Below are 25,331 nucleotides of genomic sequence, written 5' to 3' on the forward strand. Positions count from 1 at the left end.
CCATTTTGTGGACGCCACGAGGAAGCCTGCTCACAAGCAGCTGGGTACACTTTGCCCGTGGAGCCCCCTGCTGGCCCATGGATGCCTTCCAACGCTCTGTGCACCTCACCCACACATCTCCCACCTTCATAGTCGGCTCCCTGCACAAGCCCCCACAGACGGCGAGGACAAGCCTTTGAGCATGTGCAGAAAGCCAGCCCGCTCTGGGACTGGGGGGAAGTACACAAAGGAGCATTTCCAGGCACCAAGGGAGAGTACACAGGAGGCTCGAGCACCTGGCATGGCCTTGTGGGATTGAGAGACGGCATTCATCTTAAGAATCCAGCCCCAAAAGGGAACGAGTAGTATAGAGTGGGATTTCCATAGAAAAGGTCTGAGAAAGCTTCAGGATCCCTAGCAGGGCTGCTGGTGAAGGCATTTCTCACCCCAAGCCAGTCGGTAGAGACAGGAGGAGGTGACTCTTCTTCTAATGGGAAGACAGCAACACAAGACGCCAAGCAGGACAAAAAATCAAGGAAACGCGACACCACAAAGGGAACGCAGTAATTTTCCAATAACCGATCCCAAAGAATCGGCTGACAAAGATTTCAAAATAACCGTTTTAAAGAAGCTCAGGAGCCTACGAGAACACGCACAACTCAACGAAGTCAGGAAAATAACACGCAAACAGAATAAGAAGTTCAACACAGAGACGGAAATCACAAAAAAGAACCAAACAGAAACTCTGGAGCTGAAGAATACAACAGAGGACATCAACGGCAGACTGAGTCAAGCAGAAGGATTTGTGAACTCGAAGACAGGTCATGTCAAATCATCCTGTCAGAGGAGAAAAAAAGAAAAAAGAATAAAACTGAGTGAAGAAAGCCTACACGAATTATGGGACACCGTAAGAAACTAATTTACGCGTTACAGGAGGCCCATCAAGAGAAGAGAGGGCAAAAGGGGCAAAAAGCTTATTGCAAGAAATAACAGCTAAAAACTTCCCAGATCTGGAGAGAGATATGGACATTCGGGTACACGAAGCTCAAAAGTCCTCAAAGAGATTCAACCCAAAGAGATCTTTACCAAGACACATTATAATAAAACTGTTAAAAATCAAAGACAAAAAGAAAGATAAATACCATACGATTCAACTCATAAAAGAAATCTTAAAAAAAAAAACATGAATAAACAAACAAAAAAAGAGCAGAATCAGAAGTATAAATATAGACACAGACAAATGATGGTTGTCAGACAAAAGGGGGGTGGGAGAATGAGCCAAATGGGTGAAGGGGAGAGGGAGAAATAGGCCCCAGTTATGAAATGAGTAAGTCATGGGAATAAAGGTAAGCCATAAGGGGGAAAAAAAGAATTTTTAAGTTTTTTTGTTTTTTATTTTTTGTTTTTGTTTTTTGAGGCGGGGGGGGGGGCAGAGAGAGAGACTCCCAAGCAGGCTCCACACTGTCACATGGGGCTCGAACCCACAAACTGTGAGATCATGACCCAAGCCAAAATGAAGAGTCAGATGCTTAACTGACTAAGCCACTCAGGTGCCCCCCAAAAAAGAATTTTTAAAGCAACAAGAGAAGAGAAACTCAGCATGTACAGTGGAATCCCTGGGAGACCATTAGCAGATTTCTCAGCAGAAACCTAGCAGGGCCAGGAGACAGGGGAAGGATATATTCGAAGTGAAAAACAAACAAACAAGCAAACCCTGCCAACCAAGAGACTTGTGTCACCGAAATCCTAAAAGGAGTCTTGGAAGCTGAACTGATGAATGCTCATTAGTAACATAAAAACATGAAAGTATAAAACTCACTGATGGAGGTAAGTGCACAGTCAAATTCACAATACTTGAATGCTGCAATGGTGGTGTATAAATCACTAACCTCTGTATAAAAGTTAAAAAACAAAAATGGTAAAAATAACTATAGCTACATTAATTTATTACTGGATATACAATATAAGAAGGAGTGAATTACGACATCAAAAACATAAAATGTAAAGGGGGTAGAGTAAAAGGGTAGAATTTTTGTATGTAATCTAGGTTAAGTTGTTATCCACTTAAAATAGACTGTTATAGGGGCGCCTGGGTGGCTCAGTTAGTTGAGCATCCGACTTGAGCTCAGGTCATGATCTCGCCGTTCGTGAGTTTGAGCCCTGCGTCGGGCTCTGTGCTGACGGCTATAGGCTGTTTATAGACTGCTGTAATTATAAGATGTTTTAGGTAAGACTCATGGTAATCATAAAGCAAAAATCTATAGTATACACACAAAAGAGAAAGAGAAAGAAATAATAACATACCACTATGGAAAGTCATCAATTCACAAAGGAAGACAGCAAGAGAGGAAGAAAGGAACAAGGGAACCACCAAACAGCCAAGGAACAATTACTAGGATGGCATTAGTAAATCCTTACCTATCGATAGTTGCTTTAAACATAAATGGACTAAATTCACCAACCAAAAGACACTGAGTGGCCAGATGGATTAAAAAAACAAGGTCCAACGGCATGTTGCCTACAAGAGACTCTCTTCAGCTTGAAGAACACACATAGGCAGAAAGTAAAGAGACTGAAAAAGATACTCCACGCAGATGTAAACCAAGAGAGACCAGGGATAGCCATACTTATATCAGATGAAGTGCACTTTAAGCCAAAATCTGTAACAAGGAACAAAGGTCATTATATAACTATATAAATATGTGTGTGTGTGTGTGTGTGTGTGTGTGTGTGTATACACATATATGATCAATTTTAAATATATATGCACCCAACACTGGAGCACCTAAATATAGGATATAAATATTAACAGAGCAGAAGGGTAATCACATAGGAGACTTCAGTATCCCACTTTCAATAATGGACAGATCATCCTGAAAGAAAATCAAGAAAAACTGGACTTCAACAACAGCATTTTAGACCAAATGGACAAACAGACACATTCAAGACACTCCATCCAATAGCAGTAGAACACACATTCTCAAGCACACATAGAACATTCTCCAGGACAAATATATGTTAGGTCACAAAATAAGTTTAAATCATACGTTAGGTTTAAGAAGGTTGAAATCATATAAAGTGTCCTTTCCAACTATAATGGTTGCAAGTAGAAATCAGTGATTGGAGAGAGGAAAACTGGAAAATTCACAAATATATGGAAATTAAACAACACATTCCTGAACAACCAGTGGGTCAATGAAGAGATCAAAAGGGAAATAAAAAAATATCTTGAAACAAATGAAAATGGAAACACAACATACCCAAACTCATGAAACACAGCAAAAGCAGTTCTAAAAAGGAAGTTTATGGCCACCAGGTATCTGAAAAGATGCTCAACATCACTCATCATCAGGGAAATGCAAGTCAAAACCACAATGAGATGTCACCTCATACCTGTTTGCATGGCAAGTACCAAAAGAGATAAGTATGGATGAGAATTGGGGAAAAGGGAACCCCTGTATGCTGTTGGTGGGAACGCAAATTAGCAGAGCCATACAGAAAACAGTATGGAGGTCGGTCCCTCAAAAAATTAAGAACAGAGTGGCGCCTGGGTGGCTCAGTCGGTTAAGTGTCTGATTTTGGCTCAGGTCATGATCTCACGGTTCATGAGTTCAAGCCCCACATCGAACTCTGTGCTGACGGCTCAAAGCCTGGAGCCTGCTTTGGATTCTGTGTCTCCCTCTCTGTCTGCCCTTACCCCCGCTCTATCTGTCTCTCTCTCTCAAAAATAAACATTAAAAAAATTTTTTTTTTAAAATTAAAAATAGAACTACTAGTTGATCAGCAATCCCACTTCTCGATTTGTATCTGACACAAACAAATCAGTATCTCGAAGAAATATCTGTGCTGCCATGTTCACAGCAGCATTATTCACAATAGCCAAGATACATGTCTGTTGATGGATGAATGGATGAAGAAAATATATATACAGTGGAACATTATTCAGCCATTAAAAAAAGGAAATCCCGCCATTTGTGACAACACGGATGAACTTGGAGGACATCATGCCAAGTGAAATAAACCAGACAAAGAAGAAAAATACCGCACGATTTTGTTCCTATAGGTGGAATCTAAAATTAAAAAAAAAAAAAAGTGAAACTCATAGTGTAGAATGGTGTTTCTTTCCCACAGCCTTCAAGGTAGGGGAAATGGGCAGATGTTCAGAGGGTACAAACTTCTATTTACAAGATGAGTAAATTCTGGGGATGTAAAGTAGGCAGAGTGACCATAGAAAGTAATACCGTGTTATATACGTGAAATTCGCTAGGAGGACGGATCTTAAGTGTTGCCAGCACACAAAATGAAAACAAACGAACAAAAAAAACCCAGCCCAAATAGGCTAAACTAATTTGAGGTGAGGCAAATGCACTTCTCATTTATAATGTATACTAATGCCATTTTACTTTTTAAAAAGCTGACGGTAGTAATTTTGTAAAAGGATTTCAGGCCATTTTAAAAAGCCTGAAAATTCTAATCAAACATGAGTAAATCTCCAAAGCACCCGACATTTGAAGGAATTTTCCTATGTAAACAGACCCACCATTTTGATCTTCAGCTCCCCGTGGAGGTAGGCTGGTGAATACTGAGGGCACCGTTTGCAATGCACGGAAGACACCGTTCTGCATCACGCAGGATACAAAATGAGTAGGCTGGCCACAGACTGCAGTCACCCAGCATAATCCCAGGCTGTGCCTGTTGTCCCAACGTATTACTAGGTCTCCCTGCACTTTTGTCCGGTTTGGACAGGAGATTGTAAAGTCTTTCATTCATAATCAACAACTGGAGGTAGTTGTTCGACAGGTGAACTGACAAACAACTCAACAACGAAGAGGAAGGAACATCATGACAAGCGTCTCACATGCACTACGAAAAGTCAAAGAAGCCGGTCTGAAAAGGCCAGTTGCCGTATGATTCCATTTATAGGACATTCTGGGAAAGGCAAGATTGTAAGGTCAGAAAACAGACCAGGATGCAAAGAATATTCTCGAAACAGTAGAATAAAATCATTCGCTAGTCTTAGAGAATTTCCCTGGAGACCCATGGCCTCAATATTTACAATCCCACCGTTCTCTGTTCATACCTGTCTGAATAGCCCGTGGGTTTCAGGATAGTATCCGTATCTTTGATGGTCTCTTTTTTCCAATAGGAATCTGAACTGTCATCCCAGCTAGAAAAAGAACTGCTCCTTAACTCCATCGGCTCGTCAAAGTACCTGTAAGAAAAAGAGGGACATGGTGACTTGGGAGACCTTACTGATGTCCACTCACATGGGGTGCACGGCGGCTACACTTCCTGGGCCTTGCGGTTGGAGTGGCCATGTGACGAGAGCTGACGAACGAAACAGAAGCAGGCGTGAGGAGAGTCATTTCCAAGGCCTTTAAAGTGCCCGTGCTCAACTCGCCCAGTCCCTTCTTCCCGTGCCACATGAAAGATAAGGTGGTTTTCCAGGCGCTCCAGCCTCAGGCAGGAGAAGCTTCCATCCATCTGGAAGATCAAGGTGTTACCCAAAGGACAGGTAATCTGGACAATCACCTGTACCCTCAGCTGAACAAGAAATAAACCGTTGTTGTGTTAAGCTTTTAAGACGGGGTTGGGGGCCGGGGGGCGGGGGGTGGATACTTGTCAGTGCAGTATAACCTAGCCCATCCGGATAGCACACGATGCCTTTGAGCGTCTTTATTCCCCACAGGTTACGTATTTTGCTTTCTCTGGGTCTAGTTCTGCCTAATCAGGTAGTCGCAACAAAAACCCCACTCGAGGAGCTCCCTGTTGGCAGTCCCTGCCAGGTAAGCCTGGCGACAGCCCTGACCACTTAATGTGAATGGTGCTAATTAGCCTCTTGGCGGAGTCAGATACAAAGCTATGGATGGCTAATGGCTGGACCATTGTGCGGATGCTTTTCCAGCCTGGGGCTTGACGTGAACTTGATCTGTAGGCCTGTAGGTGGGTTTACTCTTTCGCCAGCTGAGTACCCCTGAGCCGGGCCTTGCTCAGAGAGCAAAGCTCCACGGCAGCTTCCTGTCCTGCGTGGTGACAGAAAAATCTCTGACCACGAGCAACAGGGTTTGCCTGGAACAGGACAGAGACTCAGAGGTGAGGTGGATGTGCCAGAGCCTTAAGAAGTGACCGTGCTTTGTCAGAATTCACAACAGTTTAGGATGGAAAAGAGCCCTGCCAGATACACACTCTTTATTTATTTATATTTTTAATGTTTATTTATTTATTTTGAAAGAGAGAGAGTGGGGGAGAGAGAGAATCGAAGCAGGCTCTGTGCTGGCAGCACAGAGGGCCCACATAGGGCTCGATGTAACAAATGGTGAGATCATGACCTGAGCCAAAATCAAGAATCAGATGCTTAACAGACTGAGCCACCCAGGCGCCCCCCACTCCTTAAATGTGGAGGTAAAGAAGTTCAGCAGAGGCAGATTCCAAGGCTTAGGTCTTGAGAAAGGAAGGATGATGGAAGATAATGTAGAGGCTTTCTTCCAAAGATGTCACCTGGCTTTCTGCAGAGTAAGAAAAGACGCGCATGGGATACATGGTGAACACCGAGCTCGGATGTCACAAGAAGTCACACAAAGACGGAGAGCCTGGGCAGTCAGAGGGGCCTGTAACCAAAGATGAATATAAGAGGGCAGCAAGAACCTGTAGGAAAAAATAGGCCAAGGGCCCCTACGAGCTAAGAGTTGGGGGGTTGGAAATGCTAAGAACAAACATACTTTTTCTGGGTTAAAAAAAAAAAGGCGAAAGGGATAAACCTATTTGAAGGAGATGGTGTGGCTTCCCGTGGATAATAGAGAGAAAGCAGAATTTCCAGAAGGGGCTCTGCCTTCTCTGGCGAGGAGGTCCTGAAGAACAAATCTCCTTCCGCTAGCCTTCTCTTCCGTGTAAGGAAGACACAGGTTCAGAGTAGATCCGTGTTTCAGCGAGAAACAGGCCAGGCTCTCTTGGTGGCTGATGGGCAGGTGGGCCCGAGCCCCGGCTCTGCCTGGAGGAGCAGGGACAACCGGTCCCTGTGGAGGAGAGACCTGGACAAGCAGACTTTTAAGTGGCTCAGAGGAAGGGGGCTTGCCAGATGTGGGAGGCACACTGGCCTGAAAGGTATCTTCAATTATTCAAGAGATTTATTTGTAAAGGTCCAAGCGAGAGAGTTAAGACCAAGTCAATGAGGAATTTAGAAACTACTTAACAAGCATCTACGAGGAGGAGCCGGTGCTCTGCTAGATGGGGACACAGGGCAAGGAGACATATCCAGCCCCTGCTCTCACGGGCCTCGCTGATCTGAGCTCAGAAACCCAGCAAGGTACATAAGTACATAAGTACATAAGTACATAAGTAAAGGCATCATTCCTCACAGAGCTGCCCCAGGACAGAATGGCTGCCTGGAGGAGGAGGAGGAGGAGGGGGAGTGGGGTGGGGAGAGGGGCAGCACGGTCCCCTGGAGGATGCTCACCAAGACGATGCTGGGGGCATGAGGGTGGGAAGGACCGGGCAGGGGGTGGTTGGAACTTGCAGGCTCTTCGCAACTCTGAGCTGCTGGGACTTAGGATTTTGCAGATTTAGTGTCACTCGAAGGAAATATTCTTCATTCTTGTAAGTCCCAGTGCTCATCTTGGAATATAAGCATGTGAGATTTTTTCAATGACTGGATTATTCAAAAATCAGGAGAGAGATGGGCGCCTGGGTGACTCAGTCGGTTGGGCGTCCGACTTCGGCTCAGGTCATGATCTCACAGTCTGTGAGTTCGAGCCCCTCGTGCTGACAGCTCACAGCCTGGAGCCTGCTTTGGATTCTGTGTCTCCCTCTCTCTCTCTCTGCTCCTTCCCTGCTCATGCTCTGTCTCTCTCTGTCTCAAAAATAAATTTTAAAAAAACATTAAAAAAATTTAAAAAACAAAAAAACAAAAATCAGGAGAGAGAAAGCCATTCTGCTCGGATCCTACTGGGCAGCAGGAGCACTGGGCAGCATTCTAAGTGTGGGGCAGGTGGGCGTGGGGGGTGGGCTCTCTGTGCGCTGACAGATGTGGGAGGTGAGCAGCAGCCCTGGGGGTGCAGACAGCTGTCCCATCGGTTGGAAGGATGGGCTAACTGATGCCTGATGGCTGTGGGGCACTTGCCTGACCTTAGAAACACAGCAGTCTTGATTTCCACATTTTTCCCGACTTTTTTTTTTTTTAATGCTTATTTTTGAGAGACAGAGAGAGAGCGCAAGTGGGGGAGGGGCAGAGAAAGGGAGACACAGAATCCGAAGCAGGCTCCAGGCTCCGAGCTGTCATCACAGAGCCTGACACGGGGCTCGAACTCATAAACCGTGAGATCGTGACCTGAGCTGAAGTCGGGAGGCTTCACCAACTGAGCCACCCAGGCGTCCCTTTACTGACTTTCTAATGTTCTGGTTTCTAGATCCTGGTTCTCAAGGCTCTTCACTTGTATTTTTGCTCTCACTCCGTCTTCATCCAACCCTGAGGACATTCCTTGCAATCCCTTGGTACCCCAACAGTGCATATCTGATTTACAGCTGTAGACAACCGTCTACCCAGTGGAGGCCACGCTGACTGCTTATACAAGGCTGAGCAAATCACTCTGGTTTCATTATTTTGTACTCCGTATATAATTACACTGTTTATATCCTGAATATAATGGAATTCAATGTGAAAAATCCCAGATATGGTGGATTTTATTTTTCATAGAAACAGCACTATTTCATAATTTATAATGTTCAAGTTCTAAAGGGCTAATGAGTAATTCGGAAGCAGTGCAGGCTGCTCATGGAGCTAACAGGCTGGCTCTCCTGGAGGCTGTGTTTACGATCCGTCAGTCGCCAGAGTACTAACAGCTCCCTTGTTCTCTACCAGCAGTGGTCACAACCAAGGAGGCTAGAAAAGGCACTCATGGGGCACCTGGGTGGCTCAGTTAGTGTCCAATTTCAGCTCAGGTCACGATCTCGCAGTTTGTGAGTTTGAGCCCCGCGTCGGGCTCTGCGCTGACGCCTCGGAGCCTGGAGCCTGCTTCGGATTCTGTGCCTCCCTCTCTCTGCCCTCCCTTCCTTGCTCACGCTCTGTCTCTCACTCTCTTCTCTCTCAAAAATAAATAAACATTAAAAAAATTAATGAAAAAAATAAAGAGCAAATCAGAAATGATCTCACATGCATGCAGCTTTTAAATCAAGTTAGAAATTTAATTTTATCCTGTAGAAAATATATGTAATTTTTTTTTAATTTTTTTTTTTAACATTTATTTACTTTTGAGACACAGCATGAACGGGGGAGGGGCAGAGAGAGAGGGAGGCACAGAATCTGAAACAGGCTCCAGGCTCTGAGCTGTCGGCACAGAGCCCGACGCGGGGCTCGAACTCACGGACCGCGAGATCATGACCTGAGCCGAAGTCAGACGCTTCACCGACTGAGCCACCCAGGCGCCCCTATGTAGATATTTTTATGTGTGTTTTTTTTTTTTAGTTTATTAATTTATTTTGAGAGAGAAAGAGAGAAAGCACAAGTGGAGGAGGGTCAGAGAGAGGAGAGAGCGAGAATCCCAAGCAGGCTCTGCGCCGACAGCGCGGAGCCCGATGCGGGGCTTGAACCCGCACACCGCGAGATCCCAACCTGAGCCAAAGTCGAACATTCACCCGACCGAGCCACCCGGGCGCCCCTAAATACTTTTGAAAGGCACGATTGGGGGGTTGCCTCTGTGTAAACCACACCTGCTGTGTTATACAAGTGACTCACAACAGGTACAAAACCATCCCTGTATCTGGCGGCACTGACGGGGAACACCACTAACCTAGTAACTTTTTTTGGTAAAATATCTGGACTTGACAGAATGGGAAGCAGTGTGAGGGAATTTTTTAGGCAGAGTACTATGCTATGAACTTTGGGAAGATGTGTGTCACAATCAGCTTCCAGTTAATAGTTAACATGTATGTGTATCTCGTATGTATATGAAACATATAGCCCATGTAGATATGAAACCGCTTCGAGCCTGCATACGTAACCGCCAGACAACAGTAATGGCCTTCCAGACGTGAGCCACGGAGCCTCCTTCAACGCACCGCCCATTACTGATGGACACACACTCGATTTTCCCGAGCTCCAAACTTGAAGGTGGCCCTCGGCGTAGTTAAGAATCTAACCACAGTAATTACACATTTAGACTGAGTCACGTCTCTCGAACTGAACCCCTATGTCATAAACGCAGCTAAACATCACACAAATAGTCAAGCGCTCCATTTGCATCAACTCGTTTACCATCGCACAACACAGTGAGGCAGACCCCAGCATCTCTAACTTACAGATGCGGAAGCTGCAGCACAGAGAGGTTGAGCGACTTGGCCAAGGTCACACAGTCGTTAAGTGGCCCAGCCAGGATTCAAATCCAGACCGTGTGAACCGGGGTCTACACCTCTCACCCCTGTGTTCTCAGCTGGTGCTCACCTCCAGTTCACAGCCCAGGTTTACATGGTGCCTTTTTAGCAGGACTCTCCTGTATGGGTCAGGTTCTTGGAAGAACCTCACACGGTGAGCCAGTTCGAGTCTCAACTTGTTCTCCCTGCCCTTCAGGCCCCTGAACCTGAACCGTGGTACTTGCCACGGTTGCCTTCACACCGAAGTTAGGCAACTGGTCCCAATCTGATGGTGGAGGCTGAAGGACCGGCACCTAGCTGACCCTGAGAGCCTTCAGAGTGTACTAGTGTTTTCCATGAATTGATAACACACACACAAATAGTGTTTGCTATTTGTTCTGAAACAAAAGGATATGGACCTTCGGGCTCTTGCCTTGTTCTCCAATTTCACACTTAGATCAACACAATTCCTACTTCTTATTTTTTTTAAGTTTATTTATTTTTGAGAGAGAGAGAGAACACACGCAAGCAGGGGAAGGGCAAATGAGAGAAGGAGACAGACAATCCCGGGCGGGCTCTGTGCTAACCGACACAGGGCTTGAATTCAGGTCGTGACCTGAGCCAAAGTCAAGAATCAGATGCTCAACCAACTAAGCCACCCAGGCGCCCTGCAAGTTCCTACTCTATTTTCAACTCTTGGTCACTGATTTTATTATAAACATCTCGCAGGCATTGTCCACTTACGAATCTTTCCCCCATAATTTTCCAAAGGACGCCCTTGACTCCAGCCAAAGCTTGTAGAAGCAACGAAGTAAACTGATTTGTATTTGCTCTTAATGCAAATAAGCGAGTCAGTCCACATTAATGACCACTTTCTAAAACAACGCTTTAAGGCTGATTTGGGGCAGGTTACCTTGAGCTGGAAGTAAAATATGGGTCACCACTGTCATCACTGTACTTCTTTCTTGATTTTGCTATGATCGGCGTCTCCTGCTCAATGGTCTGCATATCTGAAGTCACGGAATGTGAAATACCACTGGAGAAAACAGAGAATAAAAGGGAGAGGAATCACATCAGTTCAGGAAGACACTTGTGCTCACCAAAGAATAAACGTTTCATACTTTCAACAAAAACGTTCGTGGGGTTAAAAACATGAGCAATAAAAACGGCATATATAGTTTTTGGCATAAGCATCGAAAAATACTGGGCCTTTGTGAGGACTGGAACTAATTGCACAAGATGCAGTCACACATATTAGTTCTGTCTGCAGCATCCGCTTAACAATGAGTCAGGCCTATTTCCTTTTTGCTTTGACTCACTTTGGAACTTTTCATGCTAGGTTGAATACTAGAGAGGAGTAAAACAATTGAAGAAAGGAAGGAATCATGAGAAAATACTTTCCCAGTTGACGCCAACAAGGAAGATCCATGCGCCATTAGCAACGTTTAAATTCTGGAAGCCACGTACCTCCTGCAGTTTCCGAACCCCATGCCGAGTCTCTCTGACTCTATCTTTTTTTTGCCACTCATGTTCATCTTCTCGTCCTTCTTCATTTGAATCTCAAGATCCTTATAGGCTAATCGCAGTGATGAAACGCTGCCAGAAAACCAAAGGCTCCTTAATTTAGCTTTAATTCTGTGTTCTCAAGTTAAAACACTAAGTGAAATCAAACACGTCACTGATAATTTGAGCTTCGTGCTTCTTTCCGTAATTAACAACTATGAAGGCAAATTGGCTTTTTTTTTTCCCTAAAGGTCTTTTTTGAGTAGATGTTCAAGAAAATTTGAATGAGTTTACACCTGCTTTTTGGTTGCTGCTGACGCTACCTTACTGTTCTAGTTCATATCACCTATCGTCATATATTAATCATCACATCATCATATACTACCTGTCGCGTAATAACGTAATATATGCTAAGATTAAGTCTACGTAGGACAGTAAAAAGCAGAATTTCTTACTTGAGCTAATATTTACACTTTTTGCATTACATAGCAAAAGTATGAGGTTAGTTGCATTGGTTTGCACATATATTTGACTTTACAAGTAGTTAAATTAAGGGGCACCTGGGTGGCTCAGTCGGTTTAAGTGTCTGATTTCAGCTCAGGTCATGATCTCACGGTCCGTGGGTTTGAGCCCTGCGTCGGGCTCTGTGCTGACAGCTCGGAGGCTGGAGCCTGCTTCGGATTCTGTCTCCCTCTTTCTCTGCCCCTCCCCTGCTTGACCTCTCTTTCTCTCTCTCTCTCTCAAATATAAATAAGCATTTTAAAAAACCAAATATATAAATTAAGACGGAGTTACTTAATTGCAAAAGATTCTTCAGAGGACCGCTATAGAATCAGGCTTCCAAGAGCACTCATTTCTTAGCCAACCTTCCTTCTGTGCTACTAGTCAGACACTAATCATCTGTTTATCAAATACCTGTTACAAATGATGTACCAAAGGGGTAAAAAGAGGTATCCAACACTGTCCCTTGCTCTCAGATTCCTCAAAACGTTACAAATACTTAATTTTTCATAAAGAAAACTATGCAATAACAAGAGTATTTTATATTAGTAAGACGGCAACAAAACTGGGGGCCCTGAAAGGTGATATACCCATGTTATCAGGAATTCTAAGCTATTATCTGTTTCATAAAATTGTGCAAGATCTCATGAATTTCTCATAAGAAAGGCACCGTGTAAATTCCATAATAATATAAATACATTTTCCTGTAGTAACAGGGAATGACAACTAAATTTCTTACTAGAAAAAAAAAAAAAAGAGTAAACAGAAAACAGAAAAAAAAATAACACTGCTGCTGTTTCCTTCCTTAGTCAGTCAGGATTTGTTTTGTTTTAATCTGGTAGTTTTGTTTTCTTTACCATTCTTCCTACAGAGCAGGGTCTGACCACGTCCCCAGTTTTATCACTCAGAAAATAAATGATACTCTCGCGTCAACTTTTTGGAGGAAGACCACAGGTCTGCCGAAAACCCCGAACGGATTAAACCGGAGCGGCAGATTCTTCTGGAGAAGATGAACGGCCGGGAAGAAAACGTTCCACTGGGAAGATGTGAGACGGGAGAGCTTTCCTCCTCAGCATCTGGCTGGGACCGAGGCTACCGCCACCAACAGCACCTGCTCTCCGACCGGGGCTTCCCGTAACGCGGGGACGGCAACGCCCACAGGACGAAGGAGTCAGGGCTCCGTGTTTCCCAGGCCCTGCTCAGGGGAGGCTCCCAAGCCGCTCAGGCCAAGCAAGGGAAGGGGCTCCGGGGCTCTCCTCTCCCTCATCTTCCCACCCACCGTGCGCAGGCTCCTCTGAGGGTGGGCCCGGCGCCGCCAGCAGGTGAGGACTAGGACAGACAGTTAGGGTTTCACAGGCTGAAGACAGAGAAAAATGCCGTTCCTTGACAGTTTACTCAACTGAAAATAACTCTATTTACAGCCGTTAAAAAATTAACTTGCAGAAAAATAACGCTGTTGCGTCTTTAGGATAAGACACGTGTGCTTTCCCGGAGCTGGCGCAGCCCTGGCTTGGCGGGATGGGGCTGCGACGGGTCTGAGAGGGAGGACAGTGTCTTGGGCACAGTGGCGCGGCTGTCCTGAACACGGCCAGGAAGGCTGTCAAAGCAGGTTCCCAAATCAAATTCATAAACACCCATGGCCCGCATCTTTGCGTATACGCTGTACTGAACTGTCCTAGTGAAAGATTCGAGTTAAGGCTGGTGTTGCCTCTAACAATACGCTAATCTCCATCCACCCCCCCCGCCCCCCCCGCCGCAGGGAGGGAGCAGGTGCTTCGTGTTCCGTGTCTTCTGTTCTGATCAGGCTCTAGATTGTACACGCTCCAGGAAAACCACGCATGAACAATCTGCACAGAGCCCACTCCCAAACACCAAGAGAAGCAGTCTAATCCTCAGGTTGGACCTTCCCCCCATTTTCAGGGTCAAGATCCCAGCTTAGAGAAATTACAGTGAAGTCTGTGACCACAGCTCAAAGCAAATTTTACATAAAGCATTTCAAACCACATTTAGCCTAACTACAGTTTAGTGCTGCCCCCTATGTTCTAGGAGTTAAATGACAATGAGAAACAACAACTTCCAATTCTCTGGGTTTACCAACTAGAACATCCCTTAGCAAGCTGCTGGCATGAATAACAACAAGAAATCACAGCGGGTTGAGCACTTACTCTGTACCAGGCACTGTTTGATGTACTTTAATAAACGTTAACTAAGTTAACCCTCAAAGCATTAAGCCTCGTAAAATAAGCATTATTATTTTCTTCATTATGCCGTCCATAGTGACTCAAGCCATAACAATAATAATAAATAAAACAAAATAATAAATAAAATAAGCACACATAAGAACTAGGAACCCAAGCTGCCTTTCCTTTAGGTGTTGTGCTCACTCTGCTTTCTTCTCTCCTTATGATTTTTTTTATACCCAGCACATGCACTTTCCAGGCAGCCCCACTGCTCCTCTGTTTCCAACACAAACAAAAACCTCTCAAGAGCCTTAAATGTCTACTTAGAATTCTCTTGACTGGCTTCCTGGTTTCCAGTTTCTGCCCCAGTCTGTCTGTCCTAATCTCATCACCAAACTCACTTTCCAAAATATACCCCCTTCATCAACACGATTGGCCTGACTTCAAGGTACCCCACATTATCATTCCAATTTCACCAATCCAGGCAACTCCCCCCTCCCCAGCACCGAAAAAAATTAAATGGCATTTTGAAAGCAAATCTCAAGAGTTGTTTGATTAATAGCCTCATTCACTAAACACACACTACTATAACTAAATCAAACTCACATTGATTCTTCCTTAGGTGCCGCGCTGGCCAGAAGGTCTTCCTGTTCCTTCATTTTATCTACAGCTTGGGCTTGTTTTTCAATTTCATTAAAGCATGTATTCGCCAGTTTCTGGGCTCCCAAACTTCCTTTTTTGGCCCCAAGCTAGAAGGTATAGAAGATGAGATTTGACCCACGCTGTTTGAAAGCTTCAGCTAACGGCTAACACTTCCTGGGGTCTATTACCCACCAGGCACTGCAACCCACACTTCCTATTTGTTCTCTCGCTCAGTCCTCACAACCCTGTGAAGTTGGCACTACTGTTATCCCCAGGTTAGATGAGGAACTCGAGTCTGGTGCAGGTTAACTGACTTGAACAAGATCACACAGCCAGTAAGATGATGGACATCAGGAATCACACCCTGGTGACAGCATCCCTTATTAGAAACGCAAACACGACAGAAACTCCCACAGGGCCTCTCCTGATTGTTTAGAATTCTGTCATTAGCAAAAGAAATGCTGTCTAACACTCATTCTAGAAAATCTTCACTACGTATAACATTCACCTCATGGAACAAAACCTAGGTTTTTATCAAAGTCCCATTTATGGGGCACTGGGGTGGCTCTTTCGGTTAAGGGTCTGACTCTTGACTTCGGCTCAGGTCATGATCTCATAGTCCTGAGATCGAGCCCCTCGTTGGGCTCTGCACTGGGCACGGAGCCTGCTTGGGATTCTCTCTCTTCCTCTCCCTCTGCCCCTCCCCAGCTCGTGTGCATGCACTCTCTCTCTCTTTTTCCAAAAAAAACCTCACATTTATTATTACAATATGGCTCAAAATAAATTTTAAAAAAGTGACAGGGGCACCTGGGTGGCTCAGTCGGTTAAGCATCCGACTTCAGTTCAGGTCGTGATCTCATGGTTCGTGGGTTCAAGCCCCACGTTGGGCTCTGTGATGACAGCTCAGAGCCTGGAGCGTGCTTTGAGCTCTGTGTCTCCCTCTCTCTCTGCCCCTCCCCCACTGACATTCTGTCTCTCTTTCTCAAAAATAAATAAACATTAAAAAAATTTTTTTAACGACAAAGGTGGCTTTCTTGAGAACATAGGCTATTTTAAAGCCAAACTACCAGATATTTATATGCAATACTTACTCCTCTTTTAGCTTGATTTGGTTTCTTTTTTATGATAGAGGACACCTCTGTCAAAAAATAAAAAGTAGAAAGTGAGACCAATAGAAATACGCAATTTTTCTAATTCTAGCGTATTTTTCTTAAATTCTAACACATTGTACATATTATGTAAGAGACTGTAACATTTTCCACCTTAGTTGGTCACCCAGAACATTCAAGCACACGAGTGTATTGCAGATTAAGAGAGCTTTGTTCAAATGGAGTTTCTCGGCACTGCTAAGTAGGATCCAAGCTCACAGAAAACATTTTGTGCACACCACACTAGAGAGAAATGAGGAGCCTGGCCTTGCCCACCCCACCCCACCCCACTCATTGCTTTCTTCGGAGCATTTCTTAAATACATTAGAACAAACTCTCCTCTTAAGCTCTGCTCTTCAAAAACTTTTAGAATTAGTTTAAGATATAAAGTTAGCCAGGCATTATGCACACAACGGAAGCAGTGGTATGGTTTTTCACCCTGACTTGTATACAGATTTATCACATCAATCAATGAGAATTACAAGCCATTCCATTATTTGAGTAGCAAGGCTTTCTAAATTGCACAAAAACAGATGAGGCTTTAAGATAAAGTTTCTTAAAAATCGTTTTCTGGGTAAGCTTTAATCATAGATTACACATTCTGTTTCTACAATTATGTTTAAGAGACCCAGTAAGAATAAAATTTTAACTTTTTTCTTACAAAGATGAGAATGTGCTTTAATAAGAAAAGACAGCATAGGGGCGCCTGGGTGGCTCAGTCAGTTGAGCAACCAACTTTGGCTCAGGTCGTGATCTCGCGGTCTGTGAGTTCAAGCCCCGCGTCGGGCTCTGTGCTGACAGCTCGGAGCCTGGAGCCTGCTTCGGATTCTGTGTCTCCCTCTCTCTCTCTGCCCCTCCCCCATGCCTGCTCTGTCTCAGAAATAAACATTAAAAAAATTTTTTTTAAAAATAAGAAAAGACAGCATAAAACCACACACAACTAAAGATTCAAATTTAGCCCTAACGAGACAATAACATCATTACGTGCCAAGTATGAAAAAGATATCTATGGGAGTTTTTCTTTCCATCACTTTCTTTTGGATCCATGTTAAAGCACTCACATAATCCGCTCCCAACCTCCTACGAGGCTATTAACTCGGGATGAAAATATCTGGAACATTTCTAATAGTTCAGCTATTTTTTCACCAAAGTACTTGCTTTCCAATTAATGCCATGCAATGTGTGCTCATTTCAGAGTATAATTCCCTGATGATGAAAAATTAAAGATCCTGGTGAAATCAGAAAGAGAAGAACACTCTAGGAGACGTCGCTCTGCCCTCTGCTCATGCTGGGAACGTAACCCAGTTCGACACAAATGAGCAAATCAACAGTTTCAGCAGCAAGCTCAGCCAGGGACACCACACCGGTTGCCGCCACTCACGGGCCTCAGGCTGGTCCTAAAGGGGAACGGCATTTTTGCTCGACAAAAATCTTATTAATAGATTAATAATCATGATGCCAGATTACTCTACACATTCTAGGCAGAATGGAAAGCCAGGATTCATCTTTCTCTCCTAATGAATCTCACTGTCTGAATCAGAATATGGAGTCGTAGGCATATTACCTAAAGCAGCCTTTGTTGGTGCGTTGAGACCTTCCACACTTGGTCCTTGTTCTGGTCCACCTGAAAGTTAAACATATTGATATCAATGCAGAAAACATACTCATTAAATGTGCTTTTGAATATACGACACATTCAACTTGCTCGGTACCGCACGTGTGACCCAAGTTTGTCGATTATTGGTTTTCTTTTTAGCTCCCTGTTCTGTTTTACCATTACAAGAATTTATTTTTTATTTTTTTACATTTATTTATTTATTTATTTTTGAGAGACAGAGAGAGACAGAGCACAAGCGGGGGATGGGCAGAGAGAGAAGGAGACACAGAATCTGAAGCAGGCTCCAGGCTCCGAGCTGTCAGCACAGAGCCCGACGCGGGGCTCGAACTCACGAACCACAAGATCATGACCGGAGCCAAAGTTGTGATGTTCAACTGACTGAGCCACCCAGGCGCCCCTATAACATTTTTTTAATGTTTATTTATGTACAGAGAGCAAGAGCATGCACCTGAGAGAGTCAGGGAGGGGCAGAGAGAGGGGGGTGGAGAGAGAAAGAATCCCAAGCAGGCTCCACGCTGTCAGCACAGAGCCTGACGCAGGACTTGAACTCACAAACCTTGAGATCGTGACCTGAGAGGAAATCAAGAGTCGGATGCTTAACTGACTGAGCCACCCAGGCGCCCCCAAGGGGAGGTGGAATTCTAAACAATAAAACCTTTTGGAGAAACTCTGCGGCTAAGAATGCAGGGTTTAAAATATTTACAAGAACAGAATCTTGTTCTGCATGTAGTTATCTCGGTTTCCTGTTAGCAAATCAAATGGAGACACCTGGACTCCAGAGGTCACAGGGACACCTCCAGGGCCCCGTATGCTTCAACCTCCAAAGGCCTCTTATGCTAACTAGTTGTAACAGTAACAATATTCAAATCGCCATCGGTACAACGCTCGCCTTGTCTCTGTGTTAGTCAGGAGAGTGTCGGGATTATTTTTTCTCCTCTGTCCTTTTGGACAATGACAAACCCGTCGATGGCTCAGGTAGATTCCTTCTCTTAAAAACAATCCCCCTCTGGAGGGGCTCACAGCCCAGGGAAGGGACACACACGGACGTGGTAATTCCCAGAACCAGGCCGAGCTGCACTAAGAATGGAGACCACACATAAATGTGGTCGTGACTGGGAGTGTCCGTGGGGTGGACACAGCCTCTCTGAGGACAGGCGTTCGCGCAGAGACTCCAAGAAGGAGGCGGCAACATGACAACCAGAAGACAGATTCCCACTGCAAGCAACAGGGCCGAAGGGCCAGTGCGGCTACAGGGCAGTGTGGGTCTAAGGAGTTGAATTGCTACGTGCCACTTAGAAAGGTGTCTGTCTTCTGGGAATGCAAGCTGGCGCAGCCACTCTGGAAAAACGGTATGGAGGTTCCTCAAAAAACTAAAAACAGAACTACCCTACGACCCAGCAATCGCACTACCAGGCATTTATCCACGGGATACAGGGGTGCTGTTTCGAAGGGACACATGCACCCCAATGTTTATAGCAGCACTATCCACAACAGCCAAAGGATGGAAAGAGCCCAAATGGCCATCGATGGATGAATGGAGAAAGAAGATGTGGTGTATACACACACACACACACACACACACACACACACACACACACACACACAATGGAGTATTACTCGGCTATCAAAAAGAATGAGATCTTGCCATTTGCAACTACGTGGATGGAACTGGAGGGTATTATGCTACGTGAAATGAGTCAGTCAGAGAAAGACAAATATCATATGACTTCACTCCTATGAGGACTTAAGAGACAAAACAGATGAACATAAGGGAAGGGAAACAAAAATAATATAAGAACAGGGAGGGGGACAAAACAGAAGAGATTCATAAATATGGAGAACAAACTGAGGGTTACGGGAGGCATTGCGGAAGGGCGTAGGGGCTCCATGGGGAAGGGGCACTAAGGAACCTACTCCTGAAATCATTGTTGCACTAGATGCTAACTAATTTGGATGTAAATTTTAAAAAATAAAAAATTAAATTAAAAAAAGAAAGGGGTCTGTCTTCTTACCAGACACTTAGGGTCACAGGCACAAAAAATGAAATGTGCCAAAACATCACAGACTGCAAATCAGACAAAACCCAGCCATGCCAGCGTCCTTTGCATATGAAGGGAACAAGCTTTTTGTCTATATATGAATTGCAAAACACTTATCGCCTGTCTTTAAAGCATCTCTTCAGAACCGAAACGTTGCATTTGTGATAGATTCGTCAATCTCTTCCTTTCACGAGGCCTGAACATGCAGAGAAGGCTTCCCCGGTTCCGGTTCCGAGAGGACAGAAAACCTCCACCCGTTTTCTTGCAGCACCTTTATACTTTCATGATTTATATTTAAATCCTTGACCCGCCGGCATTTTGTTTGGTATAAAGAGTAAAGAAGGAATTCTACTTTACTGTAATATTTTACCCAAAATGCTAGACGCTTGTCCCAACTCATCCACTGTTCCCCAGAATGCAAAGCGTTCCCGTCCTGGTTCACTGACAGGTCTACTCCTAAGACCAGTCAAATCAAAAACCGGCGTCCTAAAATCTGCCGTTTGCTGCAATCTCAGACACTCCCACCCCGACACCTGCACTTCAGTGCAAACGAAGTGACTTTTCCTCACAGCAAGCTCCCTGCCCCACTCACAGAGACCTGAGTGACCACTCTCCCAGGACTCTCTTCTTGATAAGTATCAGTCACCCTCTCCAACCCTCCAGCAAAACCCTCGCCAGGAAGTTTCTCGAGTAAGCATCTCAGTCATCAAGCTGGTGGAGTGTTCGGTCTTGGCTACTTCACGAAGTTCTCTCAAGTTCCCCAAAGCAGCTCCGGGCTCGGCGTATGCGAGCCAGCCCTTCTGGCCACGCTCCAGGGTGCCCACGTAGCTGTCAAATGTCGCCTTGTTAATTTGCTCAAGCCTTCCGGCTAACAAAAGATGCTCAGTCTTAAACCAGAAAAGTTGACATCTTGATCCTTGTTATTCCTATCACATAAGTGATGTTTTTAAATGCAAGCAACTGACAGAAGTACAGGTACAATAAATACGATCCTATGATAAAGTCACCAAAGGTAAATCATTAGATAGCAACTATTCATAGAATCGGTTTTAAAATGGAAATCTTGTTTTCTGACCGTAGAAGTAACAGAGACACATGACAAAAGTTCGGTCACATCAAAACTGTATCAAGTTGAAAGTAAAAGTAATTCATTCGGTAATTTTATTCTCTGGTTAACAATTTGCTATGTACCTTCCAGAATGTTTTCTGTGTGTATATGTTTTTGCTTCAGTGTTTTACAAAAATGAGATCATATTTCTGGTTGGGTAATATCTTTCCCCCCGACTATATAATGTACCATGGGCATCTTTCCTTCATTAAATACAAGGACCTTATTTTCTCTTTCCTTTTTTTTAAAAAAGATTTTATTTTTAGCAGCACCTGGGTGGCTCAGTCAGTAGAGCCACCGACTTTGGCTCGGGTCATGATCTCACGGCTCACGGGTTCGAGCCCCGCGTCGGGCTCTGTGCCGACAGCTCGGAGCCTGGAGCTCGCTTCGGATTCTGTGTCTCCCCCTCTCTCTGCCCCTAACCTGCTCACATTCTGCGTCTCTCTCAAAAATAAATAAATATTAAAAAAAAAATTTTTTTTAAAGATAAAAAATGATTTTATTTTTAAGTAACGTCTACACCCAACGTGGGGCTCAAACTCACAACCCTGAGATCAAAAGTCACGTGCTCCACCAACTAAGCCAGCCGGGTGCCCCACAGGATCTTATTTTCTAATAGTTTCATAGCCATTGAACCAAAGGATAACATCACACGACAAATCTGAAGACTACCTTCATTATTAGCTGGAGTGGTCTCCACATTCCTTGGTGACGAAGAAGATGCTTCTGGCTGTGCTGATGCCCAGCCTGTGCCACTCACCTGAAGGTGAGAAAATTCACCAGTCAGCAAAACAAGAAAAGAAAAAAAAAAAAAAAATCAAAGCTAATAATGGAATGGTCACCTTCCAAGTACCTGGGTTGGCGGCAAGGAAAGATAATATTAAGACATGTCTATTCTTTTTTCTTTTATTTATTTATTTATTTTTTTTAATTTTTTTTTTTTATATTTATTTATTTTTGAGACAGATAGAGACAGAGCATGAATGGGGGAGGGTCAGAGAGAGGGAGACACAGAATCCGAAACAGGCTCCAGGCTCTGAGCTGTCAGCACAGAGCCCGACACGGGGCTCGAACTCACAAACTGTGAGATCGTGACCTGAGCCGAAGTCGGCCGCTTAACCGACTGAGCCACCCAGGCGCCCCTCTTTTTTCTTTTTTTTAATTGAAGTATAATTAACGTACAGTATCACATTAGTTTCAGATATACAATATAAAGATTCAATAACTCCATACATTACTCAGGGTTCATCAAGATAAGTGTGCTCTTTGTCCCTCTTTACCTATTTCAACCCTTCCCCCACCCCCCCACCCATGCTTCCTTCTGGCAACCACCAGTCTGTTCTCTGTATCTAAGAGTCTGTTGTTTTATGTGTCTCTTTGGTTGGCTTCTTAAATTCCACATGTGAGTGAAATTACATCAGATTTGTCTTTCTCTGTCTGATTTATTTCACTTAGCATTATAGCCTTTAGGTCTGTCCATGTTGTTGCAAATGGCAAGAGCTCATTCTTTTTCGTGGCTGAGTAATATTCCTGTGTGTGTGTGTGTGTGTGTGTGTGTGTGTGTGAGAGAGAGAGAGAGAGAGAGAGAGAGGGGAGAGAGAGAGAGAGAGAGAGAGAGAGATCGATCTTCTTTATCTATTCATCTATGGTGGACATTTGGGCTGCTTCCAGAGTTTGGCTATTGTAAATAATACTGCAATAAACAGGGATATAGATCTTTTTGAATTAGTGTTTTCATTTTCTTGGGTAAATAGCCAGCAGTGGCATTACTGGATCATATGGTAATTCTATTTTAAATTTTTTCAGGAACTTCCGTTCTGTTTTCCACAGTGGCTGCACCGATTTGCGTTCCTACCCATGGTACGCGAGGGTTCTTTTCTCCTCACGTCCCGTCCAACACTTGTTATTTCTTGTGATTTTGACTTTAGCCATTCTGACAGGTGTAAGGTGATCGCTCACCATGGTTTTGATTTGTGTTTCCCTGATGATGAGTCATGTGGAGCATCTTTTCCTGTGTGTTTGCCATCTGGATGTCTTCTTTGGGAAAATGCTTATTCAGGCCCTCTGCCCATTTTTAAAAAAAAAAAATTTTTAATGTTTATTTTTGACAGAGAGAGAGAGAGAGAGACAGAGCATGAGCAGGGAAGGGGCAGAGAGGGAGGGAGACACAGAATCCGAAGCAGGCTCCAGGCTCTGCGCTGCCAGCACAGAGCCCGACGCGGGGCTCGAACTCACGAACTGCGAGATCATGACCTGAGCCGAAGTCGGACGTTCAACCGACTGAGCCACCCAGGCGCCCCTGAAAGCAGCATCTTAATGGTCCCTTCTCGTTATTCGTGGTAGTTATGTTTTTTTTTTTTAATTTTTTTTTGTTTTTGAGACAGAGAGAGACAGAGCATGAGTGGGGGAGGGACAGAGAGAGGGAGACACAGAATCTGAAGCAGGTTCCAAGCTCTGAGCTGTCAGCCCAGAGCTCAATGCAGAGCTCAAACTCACAGACCGCAAGATCATGACCTGAGCCGAAGCCGGACACTCGACCGACTGAGCCACCCAGGCGCCCCTCCTGGGCCCATTTTTTAATCAGATTATTTATTGTTTTCAGTGTTGAGTTGTACAAGTTCTTTACGTATTTTGGACATTAACCCGTTATCAGACATATCATTTGCAAATATGTTCTCCCATTCGGTAGGTTGCCTTGTCCTTTTCTTGATGGTTTCCTTCGCGACGCGGAAGCTTTTTATTTTGGTGTCGTCCCAAGAGTTTGACTTTGCTTCTGTTCCCCTTGCCTGAGGACGCATAGCTAGAAAAAGGTTTCCATGGCGGATGTCACAGAAATTACTGCCTATGTTTTCTTTTAGGAATTTAATGGTTTCAGGTCTTACATTTAGGTCTTTAATGTATTTTGAGTTGTTTCTCCAGTTGCACTCTTTCGCACGTCGCTGTCCAGTCTTCCCATCACCGTTTGTTGAAGAGACTTTTTCCTCATCGTAGAGTCTTACCTCTTTTGTTGTAGATTAACTGACCACGTGAGTGTGGGGTTATTTCTGGCTTCTCTATTCTTTCCATCGAACTGTGTGTCTATTTTTGCACCGATATCATACTGTTTTGATTACTACAGCTTTCTGGTGTATCTCGAAATCTGAGATTGTGATGCCTCCAGCTCTGTTTTTCTTTGTCAAGATTACTTTGGCTATTCAAGGTCTTTTGTGGTTCCACACAGATTTTAGGATTTTTTTGTTTCAGTTCCTTGAAAAATGGTGTCGAAAACACGTATATTCTTAAGTCTCTGTTTTAACGCTCCAACTCCTTATTTTTCCTCCACCAGATTTTTATTTTGTGATAACTTCAGACTTGCAAAAAGGCTGCAAAGATAGTAGAGTTTCCATATACGCCTCACCCACCTTCTCTGATGGTTAAAGTACCCACGGCACGTCTGCCAAAACTAAGAATTATCACGGAGGGATCAATGATTTAGCTATCGTTATTAGCTAAACTCCAGACTTTATTCAGATTTCACCACTTTCCCACCCCCGTCTCTTTTCTGTTCCAGGATCCGTTCCAGGCTCCCATGCTGCATCGGTGGTGTCTCCTGAGTCTCCTCCGGTTTGTCACAGCTGCTCAGTCTTTCCTGGTTTTCCACGACCTTCGAGCTTCTGAAGGGTAGTGATCGGCTAGTTTGTAGAATATCCCTCAGTTCGGGTGTGTCCGATGTTTTCTCGTGCTTAGCCTCGTTTGGGGGAAGAATGACACAGGGCTGAGGTACCCTTCTCACTGCCACACGTCAGCTTCCCTGAACGTGGGCGATGCGGACCCTGATCGCTTGGTTAAGGTGGTGACTGCCAGGCTTTTCTCTGATAAAGTCACTGTTTTCCCCTTCCCATTCCCTAGTTTTGGGAACAAGTCACCAAGTCTGGCCTGCACTCAAGGGGAGAGGGGGTGAAGCTCCATCTGTGGAGGGGCAGACTATCTACAGATATGACTGAATTTTTCTCTAAGAAAAATCATCCCTTCTCTCCACTTATTTATCCAATCATCTCATCATTATTAGTGGGGACTCGTGGATATTCGTTTCATTCTTTGGATTATAATCCGAACTGTCGTTATTTATTTTGTTGCTTGAATGATTCCAGTTTTGACCACTGGGACCTCTTTCCGGTTGGTTCCCGAGCCCTTCAGACATGCCCTCCCCTATCTGCCACCCGCTCCGTCCGCTTACTTTCCGACACTCCAGGGCACTCCAGGCTCCCCAGTGGCCCGGGCCCTAGAATCGGC

The 25,331-nt window shown here is 44.5% G+C and overlaps 1 protein-coding gene across 1 annotated transcript in view; it reads right to left on the reverse strand.

Moving 5' to 3' along the window:
- The window catches only part of ARFGAP3 (ADP ribosylation factor GTPase activating protein 3), a 54,167-nt gene that overhangs the window by 10,984 nt on the left and 17,852 nt on the right, over positions 1 to 25,331 (reverse strand). The window contains exons 6-12 of the mRNA XM_042993443.1: positions 21,732 to 21,819; positions 17,859 to 17,918; positions 16,238 to 16,284; positions 15,111 to 15,253; positions 11,788 to 11,916; positions 11,234 to 11,356; positions 5,060 to 5,191 (exon numbers count right to left, since the gene is read on the reverse strand). Of these exons, the coding sequence (XP_042849377.1) occupies positions 5,060 to 5,191; positions 11,234 to 11,356; positions 11,788 to 11,916; positions 15,111 to 15,253; positions 16,238 to 16,284; positions 17,859 to 17,918; positions 21,732 to 21,819 (722 nt within the window). The remainder of the gene's footprint in view (positions 1 to 5,059; positions 5,192 to 11,233; positions 11,357 to 11,787; positions 11,917 to 15,110; positions 15,254 to 16,237; positions 16,285 to 17,858; positions 17,919 to 21,731; positions 21,820 to 25,331) is intronic.

Source organism: Panthera tigris, chromosome B4 (genome assembly GCF_018350195.1).
Source record: "Panthera tigris isolate Pti1 chromosome B4, P.tigris_Pti1_mat1.1, whole genome shotgun sequence".
Lineage (NCBI taxonomy): Eukaryota > Metazoa > Chordata > Mammalia > Carnivora > Felidae > Panthera > Panthera tigris.